The sequence below is a fragment of the Mus caroli genome, unplaced genomic scaffold, assembly GCF_978045245.1.
Source record: "Mus caroli unplaced genomic scaffold, Mus_caroli_1 scaffold_12, whole genome shotgun sequence".
Taxonomy (NCBI): domain Eukaryota; kingdom Metazoa; phylum Chordata; class Mammalia; order Rodentia; family Muridae; genus Mus; species Mus caroli.
The window spans coordinates 8,721,605-8,740,363 of record NW_028227267.1 but is presented as its reverse complement, the minus strand read 5'-3'; the positions used below and the strand labels follow the sequence as shown (position 1 = coordinate 8,740,363).

At 39.7% G+C, this 18,759-nt stretch overlaps 1 protein-coding gene across 3 annotated transcripts in view; it reads right to left on the bottom strand.

Moving 5' to 3' along the window:
* Fhit (fragile histidine triad diadenosine triphosphatase) overlaps window positions 1–18,759 on the bottom strand; it is a 1,639,467-nt gene that overhangs the window by 1,222,108 nt on the left and 398,600 nt on the right. For all 3 annotated transcript variants that reach the window (XM_085828369.1, XM_085828370.1, XM_085828371.1), the window contains exon 3: window positions 17,825–17,934. In XM_085828369.1, the coding sequence (XP_085684495.1) occupies window positions 17,825–17,926 (102 nt within the window). In that variant the 5' untranslated portion in view covers window positions 17,927–17,934. The remainder of the gene's footprint in view (window positions 1–17,824; window positions 17,935–18,759) is intronic.

Genomic DNA, 18,759 nt, shown 5'->3' with positions numbered 1-18,759 from the left:
GACACTGTGCACCTTCTTAGAATTGGGAACAAAACACCCAGGGAAGGAGTTACAGAGACAAAGTTCGTAGCTGTGATGAAAGGATGGACCATTTAGAGACTGCCGTATCCAGGGATCCATCCCATAATCAGCTTCTAAACGCTGACACCATTGCATACACTAGCAAGATTTTGCTGAAAGGACCCAAATATAGCTGTCTCTTGTGAGACGATGCCGGGGCCTAGCAAACACAGGAGTGGATGTTCACAGTCAGCTATTGGATGTATCACAGGGCTCCCAATGGAGAAGCTAGAGAAAGTACCCAAGGAGCTAAAGGGATCTGCAACCCTATTGTTGGAACAACATGATGTACTAACCAGAACCCCGGAGCTCTTGTCTCTAGCTGCATATGTATCGAAAGCTGGCCTATTCGGCCATCAATGGAAAGAGAGGCCCATTGGACTTGCAAACTTTATATGCCCCAATATAGGGGAATGCCAGGGCCAAAAGAATGGGAATGGGTGGGTAGGGAAGTGGGGGGCGCTATGGGGGTCTTTTGGGATAGCATTGGAAATGTAATTGAGGAAAATATGTAATAAAAATATTAAAAATCAAAAAAAAAAACATAGAAGGCAAAGACTATTACCCAAGGATTCCCTACGATGTCACACATGGGCACAAAGGACAGGCACAAGAGCACATATGAACAGAGAGCTCACATATACCTGCTATGTGACACAGTATCTTTTGATTACTTGGGTAGCCCTTCCCTTTGGGCTGATACTGTGTTATTCTAAGCTGCACAAACCTGGGTTTCCTGCTCTACTAGAGAACAAATCTGTTCTCTTATTCATTTGAGAAATTATTTTTTAAGATACATTTTACTTAACCCAATAGATTGAAAATATTTCAACATGTAATAAAATTTATGATACATTAAAATTTTTATGTTAAGCATTCAAAATTCAGTGTTCTTTATATTTATAGCCAATCTGAGCTCATGGCACCTCTGAGTGCTGAGGGTCCATCCACATGTCAGTAATAGCTAGCAGTACTACTTCATAAGGGTATTGAGGTTGGACCACACAATCCTAGTGGGAGTGGCCTAGAAGAGCCATGGTTATTGCTATTTCTCAGTTTCTTTTCTTAGGCTGGACAGATATCCTAACACAGGGTCCATCTAGACCTGGAATGAACAGGACCCCACAGTGGAGTCTTCTATTTAAGCCCGCTGGTGCCTGTGGTTCTGCTGACCTTTGCATGCCCTGGGCTATTCTCTCTGAGGCTGAAGGGAGAGTGAGAGGACTGTTCTTAGCTCTGCAGGAGGCAAGGACTGCGGAATCTCACAGGTATTTAGAATCTTTTCAGTGTTCACTAAATATTCCTTAATTCCCACTTAATTCACAGTGACAATAATACCTGATACTTTCTGGAAACGCACCATCATTCCCCCACCTAGCTCCCTTCTAAATCAGCCTCTGGCTTTTGAAGCTGCTCCTGTAATTATAGTCATTCATTGCCTAACAGGGACACATCCTGATAACAGTTCTTAGGCAACTTCATCATCCTCAAACAATGTGGTGGATACTTATGTAAACTAAAATGGCTACCGCATTTCCAGGCAATATAAACTTACAGGATCCTGTTCAGATAGACTATACCCCAATCAAAAAGTCAGACTATGAACAATATGAACATTAATTTTATTTTTTTCCTACAATTTTAGTTAATTTAACATCTATTTACATGTATCAAGTGCCTTTGCTCAATGCAACCCACAAGAGGAATGTACCACTTGTTTAGCTACTCTATTACTGGAGCACAATCTTGTTTCCAGTTGGTAGGCATGTTTTGTGGGAACATATTAAGATGTTTTATCCATTTTTTAGTTTTTTTCTACTTGATATTGGGATTGATTTGTGTCTTCCCAATACAAGGGTTTTTGTTCCTTTGTTTCTCTTTAGGTACACAGTTTGAAAATACTTCTTACTCTGTAGCTTGTCTTCTCTTCTCCTGAGGAAAGCTCCCATTGAATTCCATATCTATTTTTTCAGGAATACTCACTCTATACTAAGTCTCAAAATGCGGTAGACCGATTCTTTCAACCTCATTGTACTTCTTCAACACTGTTTTAATTACTGCAATTACTTTGTTGGCAAATAACTTTTAGCATAATGTTGCCTTTATATAACCTAAGATTTTAAAAGGAAAGACATGAAACTTACATGTAATTTCGGACATAAATACAATCCTTACTCTGGCCCACCCAGGCATTCACAGATAAGTGGTGGGGTTTTATAGATAATGTTTAACAACTTGAGGAAGTTCCCTTAAATTTCATCACTTCTGAAAGTTCTTTTCAAAAACCAGTGTTGAATTTTGTTAAATACTTTTTCCTTATGAAGTATATTTTTCCTATTTTTTTTTAGAATTGGATATTTTCTTTATTTACATTTCAAATAAATAAACCCTTTCCCAGTTTCCCCTCCTCAACCTCCCCTATCTCATCCCCTCTCTCCCTGCTTCTACCAGGGTGCTCCCCCACCCACCCACTCCCACCTCACCGCCCTGGAATGCCCCTACACTGGGCATCAAGCCTTCACATGACTAAGCACCTCTCCTCCCATTGATGCCTGAAAAGACCATCCTCTACTACATATGTGGCTGGATCATGGGTCCCTCCATGTGTACTCCTTGTTTGGTGGCTTAGTCCCTGGCAGCTCTGGGGGTTCTGTTTGGTTGATATTGTTGTTCTTCCTATGGGGTTGCAAACCCCTTCAGCTCCTTCAGTCCTTTCTCTACCTCCTCCATTGGGGTAACCATGCTAAGTCCAATGGTTGGCTGTGAGCATCGGCCTCTGTATTTGTCAGGCTCTGGCAGAGCCTCTCAGGAGACAGCTATATAAGGCTCCTTTCAGCAAGCACTTCTTGGCATTCACAATAGTGCCTGGGTTTGGTAACTGTATATGGGATGGATCCCCAGGTGGGGAAGTCTCTGGACTAGACCTCCTTTTCTTCAATCTCTGCTCTATACATTGTCTCCATATTTTGTCTCTGTATCTCCTCCCATGGGTTTTGTTCCCCTTTCTAAGAAGGACCGAAGTATCTACACTTTGGTCTTCCTTCTTCTTGCGTTTCATATGGTCTGTGAATTGTATATTGGGTATTCTGAGCTTTTGGGCTAATATCCATACTGTGTGTGTTCTTTTGTGACTAGGTTACCTCTGTTAATGTGATAAATTATATCGATTAGCTTTTTAATAATTAACCAAAATCATATTGATTCACTTACTAGGGAACCAGGCTTGCATCCTTGAAATACACTCAATTTTATCATGATGTATAATTCTTTTTCTTTCACATTTTTTGCTATAATTTCATCAAGAATTTTCATTTATACATTTACCAGAGTTGAGGCAATGTAGCTTTTATTTAGTTTTTTCACTGCTATTGATTTTGGGGGAATCTTGGTAATATATTTATAAAATTAACTAGAAAGAAATAGTATAAAATTGGCTTCCTCAATGAATGTACTTAGGCCTAAACATTATTGTACATTTTTTTTTAAAAAGATGAATTCAGTTTCCTTAGTTGCTATGAGCTATTTTATATTATCTATTTCCTGTGGATCAACTTCAGGAATTTGATAGTGATGTATTTCATCTAAGTTGTCAAATGCTTGGTAAATACAGTGATCTGTCATTGCCATTATGATGTCTGTTGTATCTGTAGTGATAGCCCTTGCTTCCTGACTCCTATTTAGTCTTCTCTCTTTGGAGGTTTGTCAGCTTTACTGATTTTCAGAGAGAATCAGCTTTTCCTGCTTTATTTGTAGTAAAGATTTTTATAACACATACCTTTTATTATTGTGCTTCCAGTTGTTTCAAGTGAAGTGTTCTTACAGTCTGATAACAGCTCAGCTAAGTTCTATACTTAGCTTATGGGTTTATTAATAAACATCTAGCTATGTATTTGCTATATTTTAAGACACCTTATGTTTTGTTTGTCCTCTTTGCTTTTTGTATTTGTTCTTTATATTTTCCATACTTTTTGTGAGCTATTTGATCATTCGAGTAACTTACTTGGCATATCTAAAATGTTTTTAGAGCACCACTCTGCACAGCTTTAGTATATGTGTTAAATATCACATTATATATTCATAAAATGAACAGATTCTTGGTATCTTCATTATACCAGTTTAAATAAGAATTAAAACCTCTTTTTGCATCCTTACCTCTATTCATAAAATAATAATCCTAACTTCTTCTCTACATATCTGCTTCAAGTCCTTATCAGAGTGTTCAATCTTTGAACACCATTTACAACTGTCAAGATCATTTTTTCTTTCCTTTCTGGTGTTCCAGGATTCCATTTTAACTGTTTTCATTCTTTAGAAAGATCTGCTGGCAGCAGATTCTCTTGGTTTTCCTTCCTTAAAAAAAAAAAGAAACCTTTCACTCCTTCATTCATTGTTGAAGGACATTTTCACTGGTTATAGGATTCTAGGTTGACTGTTGACTGATATTTTCAAGTCCTTGAAGCTTTAAATTCCTGAGTGGCAGTAGAAACTCAAGAAGAAAAGAGTATAAGAGACTGCACCTTCTTGAATTGAAATGTTACCAGAATAATCTGGTTCTAGCAGGAGTAACAGACATGTGAAAAATTACAGCAACTTATGATATTGAGAGAAATACTCTTATTTTGACTAATGGTCAAAGAATGGAATGAGTGCATTTGGAGAGAAGTCAGATATAACAGGCAGGTGTCTGAGGTTCAGGATGTCTTAGAAGCAAGTGGAGATGGTATGGGAAAGATGGTAGAGTGCTGACCCTCATCTCCATTGTATTCTGTGTATACCTGGGAGCTGCTACATTTGAAGCACTGATTACTACACTCAGACACCGTTAAAGTAGTTTTCACTAAATTATTAGCATTCTCTTTAGTCTAATATAGATGTGAATCTAGTTTTTCGAAGTGTTAAGGTGTGTTAATGGCCAAAAAGAGAAAGAAAACTCTGTGAGTTTTGTCTTCTGCACTCTAATTTGCATGTGCTCCTCTCTGTCTGCTGATGACTTCATTGTCTCTGTAGCTAATGAAAGAATCATACTGGCATCCAGGCAAAGTGTCAGGCAGCAAGAGAAGGGAAGGCCTTTAACTTTCCTACAGCTCTGTCACAACATTAAAAATTCTTTTTTTTTTTTACACAAAAGTATATTTAATAAGAAAACAAGATTTCCTTTATTTACATTTAAAATGTTATCCCCTTTCCTAGTTTCCACTCTGAAAATCTCCCATCCTTTCCCCCATCGCCCTGCTCACCAACCCACCCACTCCTGCTTCATGGCCCTGACATTACTCTATACTGAGGCATAGAACCATCTCAGGACCAAGGGCCTCTCCTCCCATTGATGAACAACTAGACCATCCTCTGCTGTAAATGCAGCTAGAGCCATGAGTCCTTCCATGTGTTATCTTTGATTGGAGGTTTAGTCCTAGGGAGCTCTGGCAGTACTGGTTAGTTCATATTGTTGTTCCTCCTATTAAAAAATATGGTACAGAGCTAAACAAAGCATTCTAAACTGAGGAATACTGAATAGCTGAGAAGCATCTAAAAAAAAAAGTTTAACGTCCTTAATCATCAGGAAAATGCAAATCAAAACAACCCTGAGATTCTACCTCACACCAGTCAAAATGGCTAAGATCAAAAACTCAGGTGACAGCAGATGCTGGTGAGGATGTGGAGAAAGAGGAACACTACTCCATTGCTTGTGGGGTTGCAAACTGGTACAAACACTCTGGAAATCAGTTTGGCAGTTCCTCAGAAAACTGGACATAGTACTACCAGAATATTCAGCAATACCACTCCTGGGCATATACCCAGAAGATGCTCCAACTTGTAATAGGGACACATGCTCCACTATGTTCATAGCAGCCTTATTTATAATAGCCAGAAGCTGGAAAGAACCCAGATGTCCTTCAACAGAAGAATGGATACAGAAAATGTGGACATTTACACAATATTCAGCTATTAAAAACAATGAATTTATGAAATTCTTAGACAAATGGATGTATCTGGAGGATATCATCCTAAGTGAGGTAACCTAATCACCAAAGAACACACATGCTATATACTCACTGATAAGTAGATATTAGCTCAGAAGCTCAAAATACCCAAGATACAATTTGCAAAACACATGAAACTCAAGAAGGAAGACCAAAGTTTGAATACTTCGATCCTTCTTAGAAGAGGGATCAAAATTCCCATGGAAGAAGTTACAGAGACAAAATTTAGAGCAGAGACTGAAGGAATGACCATCCAGAAACTACCCTCCCCCACACCCCCCCCCCCAGAGATTCATCTTATAAACAACCACTAAACCCAGACACTATTACAGATGCCAATAAGAGATTGCTGACAGGAACCTGATATAGCTGTCTTCTGAGAGGCTCTGCCAGTGCCTGACTAATATAGAAGTGGATGATCACAGTCATCCATTGGACGGACTGGTCCTCAATGAAGGAGCTAGAGAAAGGACCCAAGGAACATTAAAAATTCTTAACATGCATTTCACATTATTTACTGAGGGAAAATTTACCAATGCCATTGGCTATGAAGGAAACAGATGTTTGTATACTTTGTAAAATTTGCACTCCACTTTCCATAAATTCTCAATATCCAGAGACCTTCAGATTGTTGCTGGGTCTATGGTGCCTTGCTGATAGTTTGTCAGGCACCTAGGGCCTTTTCAAGGATGGAGACAGAGATCTTTCTATAGGTGCTGAATAGTTATAGGACTATAGCCAACACATATTTGATGATCAAACCATCATTTCAGAGGAGAAGAGAAAAAACTGAAGATTATAATGAAAGCTAACAACAGTGCTTAACTACTTTCTAGTTTATTTTTAGTCTAGCTGTTTGAAATAAGTGTTTGTTACCTTCATGCTGCCTTGCAGGAGGCATATATATTTGGTCTTGAAGACATGGAAGAGATCTGGGGATTGGGAAGATGGCATAGTCACAAAAGTGCATGTTGCACAAATGTGCAACCTGAGTTCAGATCCCCAGAACTGATGTAAAAAGTTGTCACGGTGCTCTATATCTGTAATCATAAAGATGTGGAGGCAGAGACAAGAAGATCCTCATCCAGTCTTGATCTCCAAATTTAAGGAAAGACCCCCATCTCAAAAAATAAGGTGGAGGAGAATAATGGAAATTGCCCTACATGGACCTCTGGCCTCCAAATGCATGTGTGTGCACATGCACACTCGTACACATGTGCTCACACACACACATAAAATAAAATAAAATAAACACTTATGTTTATTGTAAATTTACTTTTACTATTTTTAAAGTATGTATATGGCAATGTGAGGCTGTAGGCACCCCGAGAGGCCAGAAGCACTGCATCCTCCTGGAGCTGGAGCTACAGGGAGTTGTGAGATGCAGTGCTTGCATGTAGGAAGTGGAACTCAGGCCCTCTCTAAAACCACCAAGGATTCTTAACCAATCAGCCAGTTCTTGAGCCCCAGGTTCTTCAGTTCTCAAATGTTAAACTGTTTCAGAATATGAAATCTGAAAACTGCCAATCAAAAATGAAGATGTCAGTGGTTACATTATATTAGCAGACAGGAAAAGGAGCCAAAACAAGTTCACGGGTTAGGGCCTGAAGCAAATCAGGCTGGAAAGAAACATGACTGTGCTCCATTTCCATTAACATATTTCCTCTTTTAATTCACATTTTTTTTATCTTTTGTGATATACTGTTGTTTTCTGTGTTGTTTCTTTGAATATTGTGTGTATTGTCCTATCAAGGGGGTACTGTCCATGTGTACAGAGCTGTCAGTTTGTATAGTGTTGTCAGTGTGTGTAATAATGTCAAGTATGCACTGTGCTGTCTGTGCGTATCATGATATCAGTGTGTACAGAACCGTTAGTGTGTACAATGCCATCAGTAGGTCCAGAGCTTTCAGTGTGTATAGAACTGTTAGTGGTTACAATGCTATCAAGGTATATAGTACTGTTAGTATGTACAATGCTGTCTGTGTGTACAGTGCCATCAGTGGATGGTGTTTACTGCTTTGGCAATGTGAATGAGTCAATTCTTCAGAGATAGGAACACAAAGTATTTCCCACCAAGTTTTCTTTCCAGAAATCCTCCCTAGTCATGTCAGATACGAAGTAAGATTTTATCCTACTTGTTAAAGGTTTGATTAAATTTCAGAGGCAGGTATGTGAGAGAGAACAAGAGTCAACTTGGACATGTGCTGTTCTTAAACAGGTTAAGAGTGGCTGTATACATTTTTAGTTTTGTGTTCACATCCCTTCATTTGGAACACAGATGTTTTTTCTACGTGAATGAATTTTTTGTGACACTCTTTTTTCTGTACTGCCTTGCTTTCTCATCTGTTTATGCAACATGCTACACCAAAATTATAAGAGAAGTGTGGTATTCATGGAAAAAAAAACAGCAAATCTATTAGAAATTATGTGTATTTTGTCCACAACATGAGATGACTTTATGGAGAATACTATATTCCATATAAACAATGTACAATACATTATGATGTCATGTAATTATGAAATGTCCCCTATAGTTCTATACTTAAAACTTGTGTTCTAGCTACTGATACTGGGACTTAGCTGGCTGAAGCGAATCACTAACCACAAAGCTTTGAAGGTTCTCAAAAAATCCTTGGTTTGTGCCCCTCTTTCTCATCTTCTTAACCCGCTGTGATCCTAAAAGCCCTAGCATACACACCCACCACCATGGACTTTGTCCCACTTCCCTGCCATTTTGAACTAAAACCTCTCTGAAACCATAATTCAACAGTAGCCTTTCTTCTCTTAATTTGTTTGTACTAGGAGTTTTGTTCACAGTAATAACAAAAATATAAGTAAAATGGCTAGACTTGAACTGTACAAACAATAATGGCATCTCATAGACCTTAGCATACCTCATAACGAAATAATAAGTCATGGCAGGGCTGGAGACATGCCCCAGTGGTTAGGAACATGCACTATCCATCTCCACGTTCAGTTCTTAACACCGACTTTGGGTAGCTCAGAACTGCCTGTGATTCAATCCCAAGGTGATTGACACTCTCTTCTGGCCTCTGTGAAAACACGCACAGAAGTTCAAATGGATGCTCACATAAGCACATCATCAAGTCTAGGGGCTGGAGAGATGGCTCAGTTGTCAAGAATACTCATTGCTCTACCAAGATCCTAGGTTGCTTCCCCAGCACCACATGGTTGGTCACAACTGTGCCAAACTCAGTTTCAGGGGATCCACTACTGTCTTCTGGCCACTTCACACACCAGGAATGCCCATGGTGTATGTGTGTGTGTGTGTGTGTGTGTGTGTGTGTGTGTGTGTGTACCCAAACACATAGAATAAAACAAATTAAACTATTTTAAACAATAAAAGGTCATCACAAGACTTTTTTTTTTCTTTTCATATTCTATCAATCTTTATTTTACTTTCTTCTGTTTGGTTCAATGTTTTTTTTTTAATTAGGTAATTTCCTCAATTACATTTCCAATGCTATCCAAAAAGTCCCCAATACACTCCCCCCGCCAGTCCCCCACCCACCCACCCCCACCCCTTGGCCCTGGCATTCCCCTGTACTGGGGCATATAAAGTTGGCAAGTCCAATGGGCCTCTCTTTCCATTGATGGCCGACTAGGCCATCTTTTGATACATATGCAGCTAGAGTCAAGAGCTCCAGGGTACTGGTTAGTTCATAATAATGATCCACCTATGGCGTTGCAGTTCCCTTTAGCTCCTTGGGTACTTTCTCTAGCTCCTCCATTGGGGGCCCTGTGATCCATCCAATAGCTGACTGTGAGTATCCACTTCTGTGTTTGCTAGGCCCCGGCATTGTCTCACAAGAGACAGCTATATCTGGGTCCTTTCAGCAAAATCTTGCTAGCGTATGCAATGGTGTCAGCATTTGGAAGCTGGTTATGGGATGGATCCCTGGATATGGCAGTCTTTAGATGGTCCATCCTTTCTTCACAGCTCCAAACTTTATCTCTGTAACTCTTTCCATGGGTGTTTTGTTCCCAATTCCAAGAAGGGGCACAGTGTCCACACTTTGGTCTTCGTTCTTCTTGAGTTTCATGTGTTTAACAAATTGTATCTTATATCTTGGGTATCCTAAGTTTTTGGGCTAATATCCACTTATCAGTGAGTACATATTGTGTGAGTTCCTTTGTGAATATGTTACCTCACTCAGAATGATGCCCTCCAGATCCATCCATTTGGCTAGGAATTTCATAAATTCATTCCTTTTAATAGCTGAGTAGTACTCCATTGTGTAAATGTACCACATTTTCTGTATCCATTCCTCTGTTGAGGGGCATCTGGGTTCTTTCCAGCTTCGGGCTATTATAAATAAGGCTGCTATGAACATAGTGGAGCATGTGTCCTTTTTACCGGTTGGAATATCTTCAGGATATATGCCCAGGAGAGGTATTGCTGGATCCTCTGGTACTATTATGTCCAATTTTCTGAGGAACCGCCAAACTGATTTCCAGAGTGGTTGTACCAGCTTGCAATCCCTCCAACAATGAAGGAGTGTTCCTCTTTCTCCACATCCTAGCCAGCATCTGCTGTCACCTGAATTTTTGATCTTAGCCATTCTGACTGGTGTGAGGTAGAATCTCAGGGTTGTTTTGATTTGCATTTCCCTGATGATTAAGGATGTTGAACATTTTTTCAGGTGCTTCTCTGCCATTCTGTATTCCTCAGGTGAGAATTCTTTGTTCAGTTCTGAGCCCCATTTTTTAACTGGGTTATTTGATTTTCTGGAGTCCACCTTCTTGAGTTCTTTATATATATTGGATATTAGTCCCCTATCTGATTTAGGATAGGTAAAGATACTTTCCCAATCTGTTGGTGGTCTTTTTGTCTTATTGATGGTGTCTTTTGCCTTGCAGAAGCTTTGCAACTTTATGAGGTCCCATTTATCGATTCTCGATCTTACAGCGCAAGCCTTTGCTGTTCTATTCAGGAATTTTTCCCCTGTACCCATATCTTCGAGGCTTTTCCCTACTTTCTCCTCTATAAGTTTCAATGTCTCTGGTTTTATGTGGAGTTCCTTAATCCACTTAGATTTGACCTTGGTACAAAGAGATAGGAATGGATAAATTCGCATTCTTCTACATGATAACTGCCAGTTGTGCCAGCACCATTTGTTGAAAATGCTGTCTTTTGGGGCTGGTGAGATGGCTCAGTGGGTAAGAGCACCCGACTGTTCTTCCGAAGGTCCAGAGTTCAAATCCCAGCAACCACATGGTGGCTCACAACCATCCGTAATGAGATCTGGCGCCCTCTTCTGGAGTGTCTGAAGATAGCTACAGTGAACTTACATATAATAAATAAATAAATCTTAAAAAAAAAAAAAAAAAGAAAATGCTGTCTTTTTTCCACTGGATGGTTTTTGCTCCCTTGTCAAAGATCAAGTGACCATAGGTATGTGGGTTGATCTCAGGGTCTTTAATTCTGTTCCATTGGTCTACTTGTCTGTCGTTATACCAGTACCATGCTGTTTTTATCACAATTGCTCTGTAGTACAGCTTTAGGTCAGGCATGGTGATTCCTCCAGAGGTTCTTTTATCCTTGAGAAGAGTTTTTGCTATCCTAGGTTTTTTGTTGTTCCAGATGAATTTGCAGATTGCCCTTTCCAATTCGTTGAAGAATTGAGTTGGAATTTTGATGGGGATTGCATTGAATCTGTAGATTGCTTTTGGCAAGATAGCCATTTTTACAATGTTGATCCCGCCAATCCATGAGCATGGGAAGTTTTTCCATCTTCTGAGATTTTCTTTAATTTCTTTCTTCAGGGACTTGAAGTTCTTGTCATACAGATCTTTCACTTCCTTAGTTAGAGTCACGCCAAGGTATTTTATATTGTTTGTGACTATTGAGAAGGGTGTTGTTTCCCTAATTTCCTTCTCTGCTTGTTTATCCTTTGTGTACAGAAAGGCCATTGACTTGCTTGAGTTAATTTTATATCCAGCTACTTCACCGAAGCTATTTATCAGGCTTAGGAGTTCTCTGGTGGAATTTTTAGGGTCACTTATGTATACTATCATATCATCTGCAAAAAGCGATATTTTGACTTCTTCTTTTCCGATTTGTATCCCCTTGATCTCCTTTTGTTGTTTAATTGCTCTGGCTAGGAATTCAAGTACAATATTGAATAGGTAGGGAGAGAGTGGGCAGCCTTGTCTAGTCCCTGATTTTAGTGGGATTGCTTCCAGCTTCTCACCATTTACTTTGATGTTGGCTACTGGTTTGCTGTATATTGCTTTTATCATGGTTAGGTATGGGCCTTGAATTCCTGATCTTTCCAAGACTTTTATCATGAATGGGTGTTGGATTTTGTCAAATGCTTTTTCAGCATCTAATGAGATGATCATGTGGTTTTTGTCTTTGAGTTTGTTTATATAATGGATTACATTGATGAATTTTCGTATATTGAACCATCCTTGCATCCCTGGGATGAATCATAGTTGGTCAGGATGGATGATTGTTTTGATGTGTTCTTGAATTCGGTTAGCGAGAACTTTATTGAGGATTTTTGCATCAATATTCATAAGGGAAATTGGTCTGAAGTTCTCTATTTTTGTTGGGTCTTTATGAGGTTTAGGAATCAGAGTAATTGTGGCTTCATAGAATGAGTTGGGTAGAGTACCTTCTGATTCTATTTTGTGGAATAGTTTGTGAAGAACTGGGATTAGTTCTTCTTTGAAGGTTTGATAGAACTCTGCACTAAACCCATCTGGTCCTGGGCTTTTCTTGGTTGGGAGACTATGAATGACTGCTTTTATTTCTTTAGGGGATATGGGACTGTTTAGATCATTAACCTGATCTTGATTTAACTTTGGTACCTGGTATCTGTCTAGAAACTTGTCCATTTCATCCAGGATCTCCAGTTTTGTTGAGTATAGCCTTTTGTAGAAGGATCTGATGGTGTTTTGGATTTCTTCAGGGTCTGTTGTTATGTCTCTTTTTTCATTTCTGATTTTGTTAATTAGAGTACTTTCCCTATGCCCTCTAGTGAGTCTGGCTAAGGGTTTATCTATCTTGTTGTTTTTCTCAAAGAACCAGCTCCTCGATTGGTTGATTCTTTGAATTGTTCTTCTTGTTTCCCCTTGGTTGATTTCACCCCTGAGTTTGATTATTTCCTGCCGTCTACTCCTCTTGGGTGAATTTGCTTCCTTTCGTTCTAGGGATTTTAGGTGTGTTGTCAAGCTGCTAATGTGTGCTCTCTCTAGTTTCTTTTTGGAGGCACTCAGAGCTATGAGTTTTCCTCTTAGAAATGCTTTCAGTGTGTCCCATAAGTTTGGGTATGTTGTGGCTTCATTTTCATTAAACTCCAGAAAGTCCTTAATTTCTTTCTTTATTCCTTCCTTGACCAAGGTATCATTGAGAAGAGTGTTGTTTAGTTTCCATGTATGTGTTGGCTTTCTATTAGTTATTTTGTTATTGAAGATCAGTCTTAGTCTATGGTGATCTGATAGGGTGCATGGGACAATTTCAATATTTTTGTATATATTGAGGCTTGTTTTGTAACCAATTATGTGGTCAATTTTGGAGAAGGTACCGTGAGGTGCTGAGAAGAAGGTATATCCTTTCGTTTTAGGATAAAATGTTCTGTAGATATCTGTCAGATCCATTTGTTTCATAACCTCTGTTAGTTTCACTGTGTCCCTGTTTAGTTTCTGTTTCCATGATCTGTCCATTGGTGAAAGTGGTGTGTTGAAGTCTCCCACTATTATTGTGTGAGGCGCAATGTGTGCTTTGAGCTTTACTAAAGTATCTTTAATGAATGAGGCTGCCCTTGTATTTGGAGCATAGATATTCAGAATTGATAGTTCCTCTTGGAGGATTTTACCTTTGATGAGAATGAAGTGCCCTTCCTTGTCTTTTTTGATGACTTTGGGTTGGAAGTCAATCTTATCAGATATTAGAATGGCTACTTCAGCTTGTTTCTTCCTACCATTTGTTTGGAAAATTGTTTTCCAGCCTTTCATTCTGAGGTAGTGTCTATCTTTTTCTCTGAGATGAGTTTCCTGTTAGCAGCAAAATGGTGGGTCCTGTTTCTGTAGCCAGCCTGTTAGTCTATGTCTTTTTATTGGGGAGTTGAGTCCATTGATATTAAGAGATATTAGGGAGAAGTAATTGTTGCTTCCTTTTATTTTTGTTGTTAGAGTTGGTGTTCTGTTTTTGTGGCTGTCTTCTTTTAGGTTTGTTGAGGGATTACCTTCTTGCTTTTTCTATGACGTGGTTTCCGTCCTTGTATTGGTTTTTTTCTGTTATTATCCTTTGAAGTGCTGGATTCGTGGAAAGATAATGTGTGAATTTGGTTTTATCGTGGAATACTTTGGTTTCTCCATCTATGGTAATTGAGAGTTTGGCTGGGTATAGTAGCCTGGGCTGGAAATTGTGTTCTCTTAGTTTCTGTATAACATCTGTCCAGGCCCTTCTGGCTTTCATAGTCTCTGGTGAAAAATCCGGTGTAATTCTGATAGGCTTGCCTTCATATGTTACTTGACCTTTTTCCCTTACTGCTTTTAGTATTCTATCTTTATTTAGTGCATTTTTTGTTCTGATTATTATGTGTCGGAAGGAATTTCTTTTCTGGTCCAGTCTATTTGGAGTTCTGTAAGCTTCTTGTATGTTCATGGGCATCTCTTTCTTTAGGTTTGCGAAGTTTTCTTCTATAATTTTGTTGAATATATTTGCTGGTCCTTTGAGTTGAAAATCTTCATTCTCATCTACTCCTATTATCCGTAGGTTTGGTCTTCTCATTTTGTCCTGGATTTCCTGGATATTTTGAGTTAGGATCTTTTTGGATTTTGTATTTTCTTTGATTGTCGTGCCGATGTTCTCTATGGAGTCTTCTGCACCTGAGATTCTCTCTTCCATCTCTTGTATTCTGTTGCTGATGCTCGTATCTATTGTTCCAGATTTCTTTCCTAGTGTTTCTATCTCCAGTATTGCCTCAATTTGGGTTTTCTTCATTATTTCTACTTCCCTTTTTAGGTCTTGGATGGTTTTATTCAATTCCATCACCTGTTTGGTCTGGTTTTCCTGCAATTCTTTAATGGATTTTTGTGATTCCTCTTTAATGTCTTCTACCTGTTTAGCAGTGTTCTCCTGCAATTCTTTAAGGGATTTTTGTGCTTCCTCTTTAATGTCTTCTACCTGTTTAGCAGTGTTCTCCTGCAATTCTTTAAGGGATTTTTGTACTTCCTCTTTAATGTCTTCTACCTGTTTAGCAGTGTTCTCCTGCAATTCTTTAAAGGATTTTTGTGCTTCCTCTTTAATGTCTTCTACCTGTTTACCAGTGTTCTTTTGTATTTCTTTAAGTGTGTTATTAAAGTCCTTCTTGATGTCCTCTACCATCATCATGAGATATGCTTTTAGAACCGGGTCTAGCTTTTCTGGTGTGTTGGGGTGCCCTGGACTGGGCGAAGTTGGAGTGCTTGGTTCTGATGATGGTGAGTGGTCTTGGTTTCTGTTAGTAAGATTCTTACATTTACCTTTCGCCATCTGGTAATCTCTGGGATTAGTTGTTATTGTTGTCACTGTTTAAAGATTGGAGCAGACTCTGTGTTCCACTCACCAGAAGTCTCAAAACCCTGTGGCGGGTGTCGTGGGTAGCTGGCGGGTGTCAGCAGACCCTGTGCTCTAGCTACCCCGGTGCTGTTCAGACCGGAAGAGGCTTGTGGCCCTACTCAGGCCGGATTTCTGCCTCCCCAACCAAAGCAGTCTCAGGTCCGGCGTGATTGGACTGGAGCAGAAGCTGTGTTCCACTCACCAGAAGTCTCAAAATCCTGTGGCGGGTGTCCTGAGTAGCTGGCGGGTGTCAGCAGACCCTGCGCTCTAGCTACCCAGGTGCTGGTCAGACCCGAAGAGGCTTGTGGCCCTACTCAGGCCCGTTTTCTCCTTCCCTAACTAATGCAGTCTCAGGTCCTGCGAGCAATTGGATTGGAGCAGAAGCTGTGTTCCACTCACCAGAAGTCTTAAGATCCTGTGGCGGGTGTTGTGGGTAGCTGGCAAGTGTCAGCCGACCCTGCGCCCTAGCTACCCCGGTGCTGGTCTGACCGGAAGAGGCTTGTGTCTGGTTCAATGTTTTATCTAAAGAAGTCAACATGCGATTCCTCATTCCATTTACCACATGGAAGCTGAAATCGTTATAGACCCAGCATATTTTGAATAATTAACTATGCCATCACAAGTTATCTTTCAGAAGAAATCAACTGTAAAGTGTGGCAGTAAAGGAACAGCTGTCAGTCTACAACATGCATCCCTTTGAGAGGCTGCTGCATGCACTGTATATTTACATAAGTTATTAGAACAATTAGAATGCATCCTTGTTGTCTTTTAATTAGATTATTCCTTGTTCCGGTAATTATACTAGACAAGGGAGAAAAATAGTTTGAGGATTCTGAAATCATCTGTAGACCGAGGGAAGTGAGTGATCAATAATGCTAATCTACTGGAACACTTAGATTCTTGGGAAAGATATTTTTATCTGGTGTGTTCCCCTGCATAATCAGCATTATTTCTCAATGTCTGGCTCATCTTGCCTAAAGTTTGAAAGTAACTACACTGGACAAATAACAGATATTTATTCCACTGCCAGAAGCCTGGTAAGGCTCGGTCACCTCCTCCTGCCAATGGCTCAAACATTGCTTCATGTCCTTGAAAAATAACAAGTAACCACAAACAAAAGACTTAGGATCCTAGAAATATCGAACAGTCTGAATACCTAACAGAAAGGATAGAAGACATCTCAGATTCAGATCTACATAATTATCATAAACTATCCTGGCTTGAAAATTTATTCAAATTGCTGTAATGTAGCCATAAATAATAAAGCCACTAACTAATATAAGAAGGATAACGATCATCCCCATACATGCAGAGAATTGGTAGAAATTAACCAGCAGGCTGATAGAAAGGAGCTGAGTTCAGCCTCTTTCTTGGATTGGAGAGTGGGTGAACACAGGGTGATGCCAGATTGCACCCCTGTGCCCTGTGCAGTGGTCACCAGCCATGGAGAGCACCATAGAGAATACTTCCCAGAACTTTCAGGACTCAGAATCTGAGTTCGGGAATGGGTGTCATCTGTCCTCTGGCAAAACCAGGCAGTTTGTTAAACAGTGTTGGAAGACACGGAATTGACCCCAGTGAATCTGGAGTTCTCTGTAATACTAGGCAACGTAGTTGCCCATCCCCCAGCCCAGATTACAGGAATCTCAGTTGGCCCCAGTCAATGCACAGTCCTAATGAGACCATGTCTAGACAGTATTGATCTCTTACCAGGAAAAAAAAAAGTCAGACTGTGACTTCTTTTCTAGCTTAGTCCAGATGACATCCAAATATGATATTTCATTCACACATTGCCTCCCTAAACACAGTCATTTTGTTTGTAACACACTAAGACACAATGGTTTATTTTCAAGTTATCAGGACATGTGCATGCTTAACTCTGATAGTCAACTAGCACATAAGGAAGTTAGTTATCCTAGAGAAATGGGATGAGTCTTTGATATATATTTATTTTCTTTGCTAGGCAAGAGAAACAGGCTTTGAACAAACCAGAGGGGCAAATAACCTGAAGTTAATTAGCTCAAGTTAATATAGGTAAAATATCCCAAGGAGAAAGTGTTAGCTTATTCCAAAAGACTATCTGAGAAAGCCCTGGGAGAACTCCTACAAACTGTTGTGTATCCCAATTTGGAAGAAATGTTTCTCCACAAAAGCATCTCTTTAAATTTTCAGGTACACCATCCAAAAATTGAGGGTCCCCACTTCTCTTACCTTCAGACTAGTCCAACCTATCAGGTAGAATACTATCTTGAAGGCCCCAACGTCTTGCATTTGGTTGCACTGTGGGGAGGTATTCCAAAGTAGGCTGAGCATTCATGTACCTGCAGAAAGTCAGGAACAAAATGCAGCCTGCAGTTGCTGCAGGAGTGGAATACAGACTACAGACAGATGAGATAGAATTGGGTATCATAATCTGTTTTACTTAGGGTTTGCATTGCTGTGAAGGGATACCATGACCAAGGAAACTCTTATAAGGACAGCATTGAATTGGGGCTGGCTTATAGGTTCAGAGGTTCAGTCCATTATCATTGGGGTGGGGGGTGGGGGGCCAATTGCAGTGCCAAGACAGGCATGGTGCAAATGGAGCTGAGAGTTAAACATCCTTTAACAAGGTCACACTTAATAGTGCCACTCCCTGGGCCAAAATATACAAACCACCACATAAGCGTAAGTGGAAAGCAGAATTACATCTTTCTCTGTGGGTGCTATGTAGTCAAGACCACGACATTCAGATGGTTCCTGAATATGAAATGGTCTCAAAGTTGGTTTTGTTCACATGGGGGGAAAGATCATGTTGTCATGTTGCAATGATACCAATGTACAAACCAATCATGAGGAAAATATCACCCCATCCCCTAAAGAAAAATAATCCAGGAGACTGTCACCAGTATCACTAGTTTAAGACACACATCACCGATTGCAGAGTGATTAATTGTGTGCATACTAACTAAATGTTTTATTAGTCTTGGAACTAGTTCACTATCTCAAGAGACCACAAGAAAGTACCACTCGCTTATAAGATTTTGTACTGGATTGTGAACTGTTTGAGCTTTTCTGCCCAAACAGAAATTGAGCAGGTTAGCAGCAGGGGTGACTGCATAACTTGAACTGTATATATTGATATCACAAGCTACTTTCCCCAAATG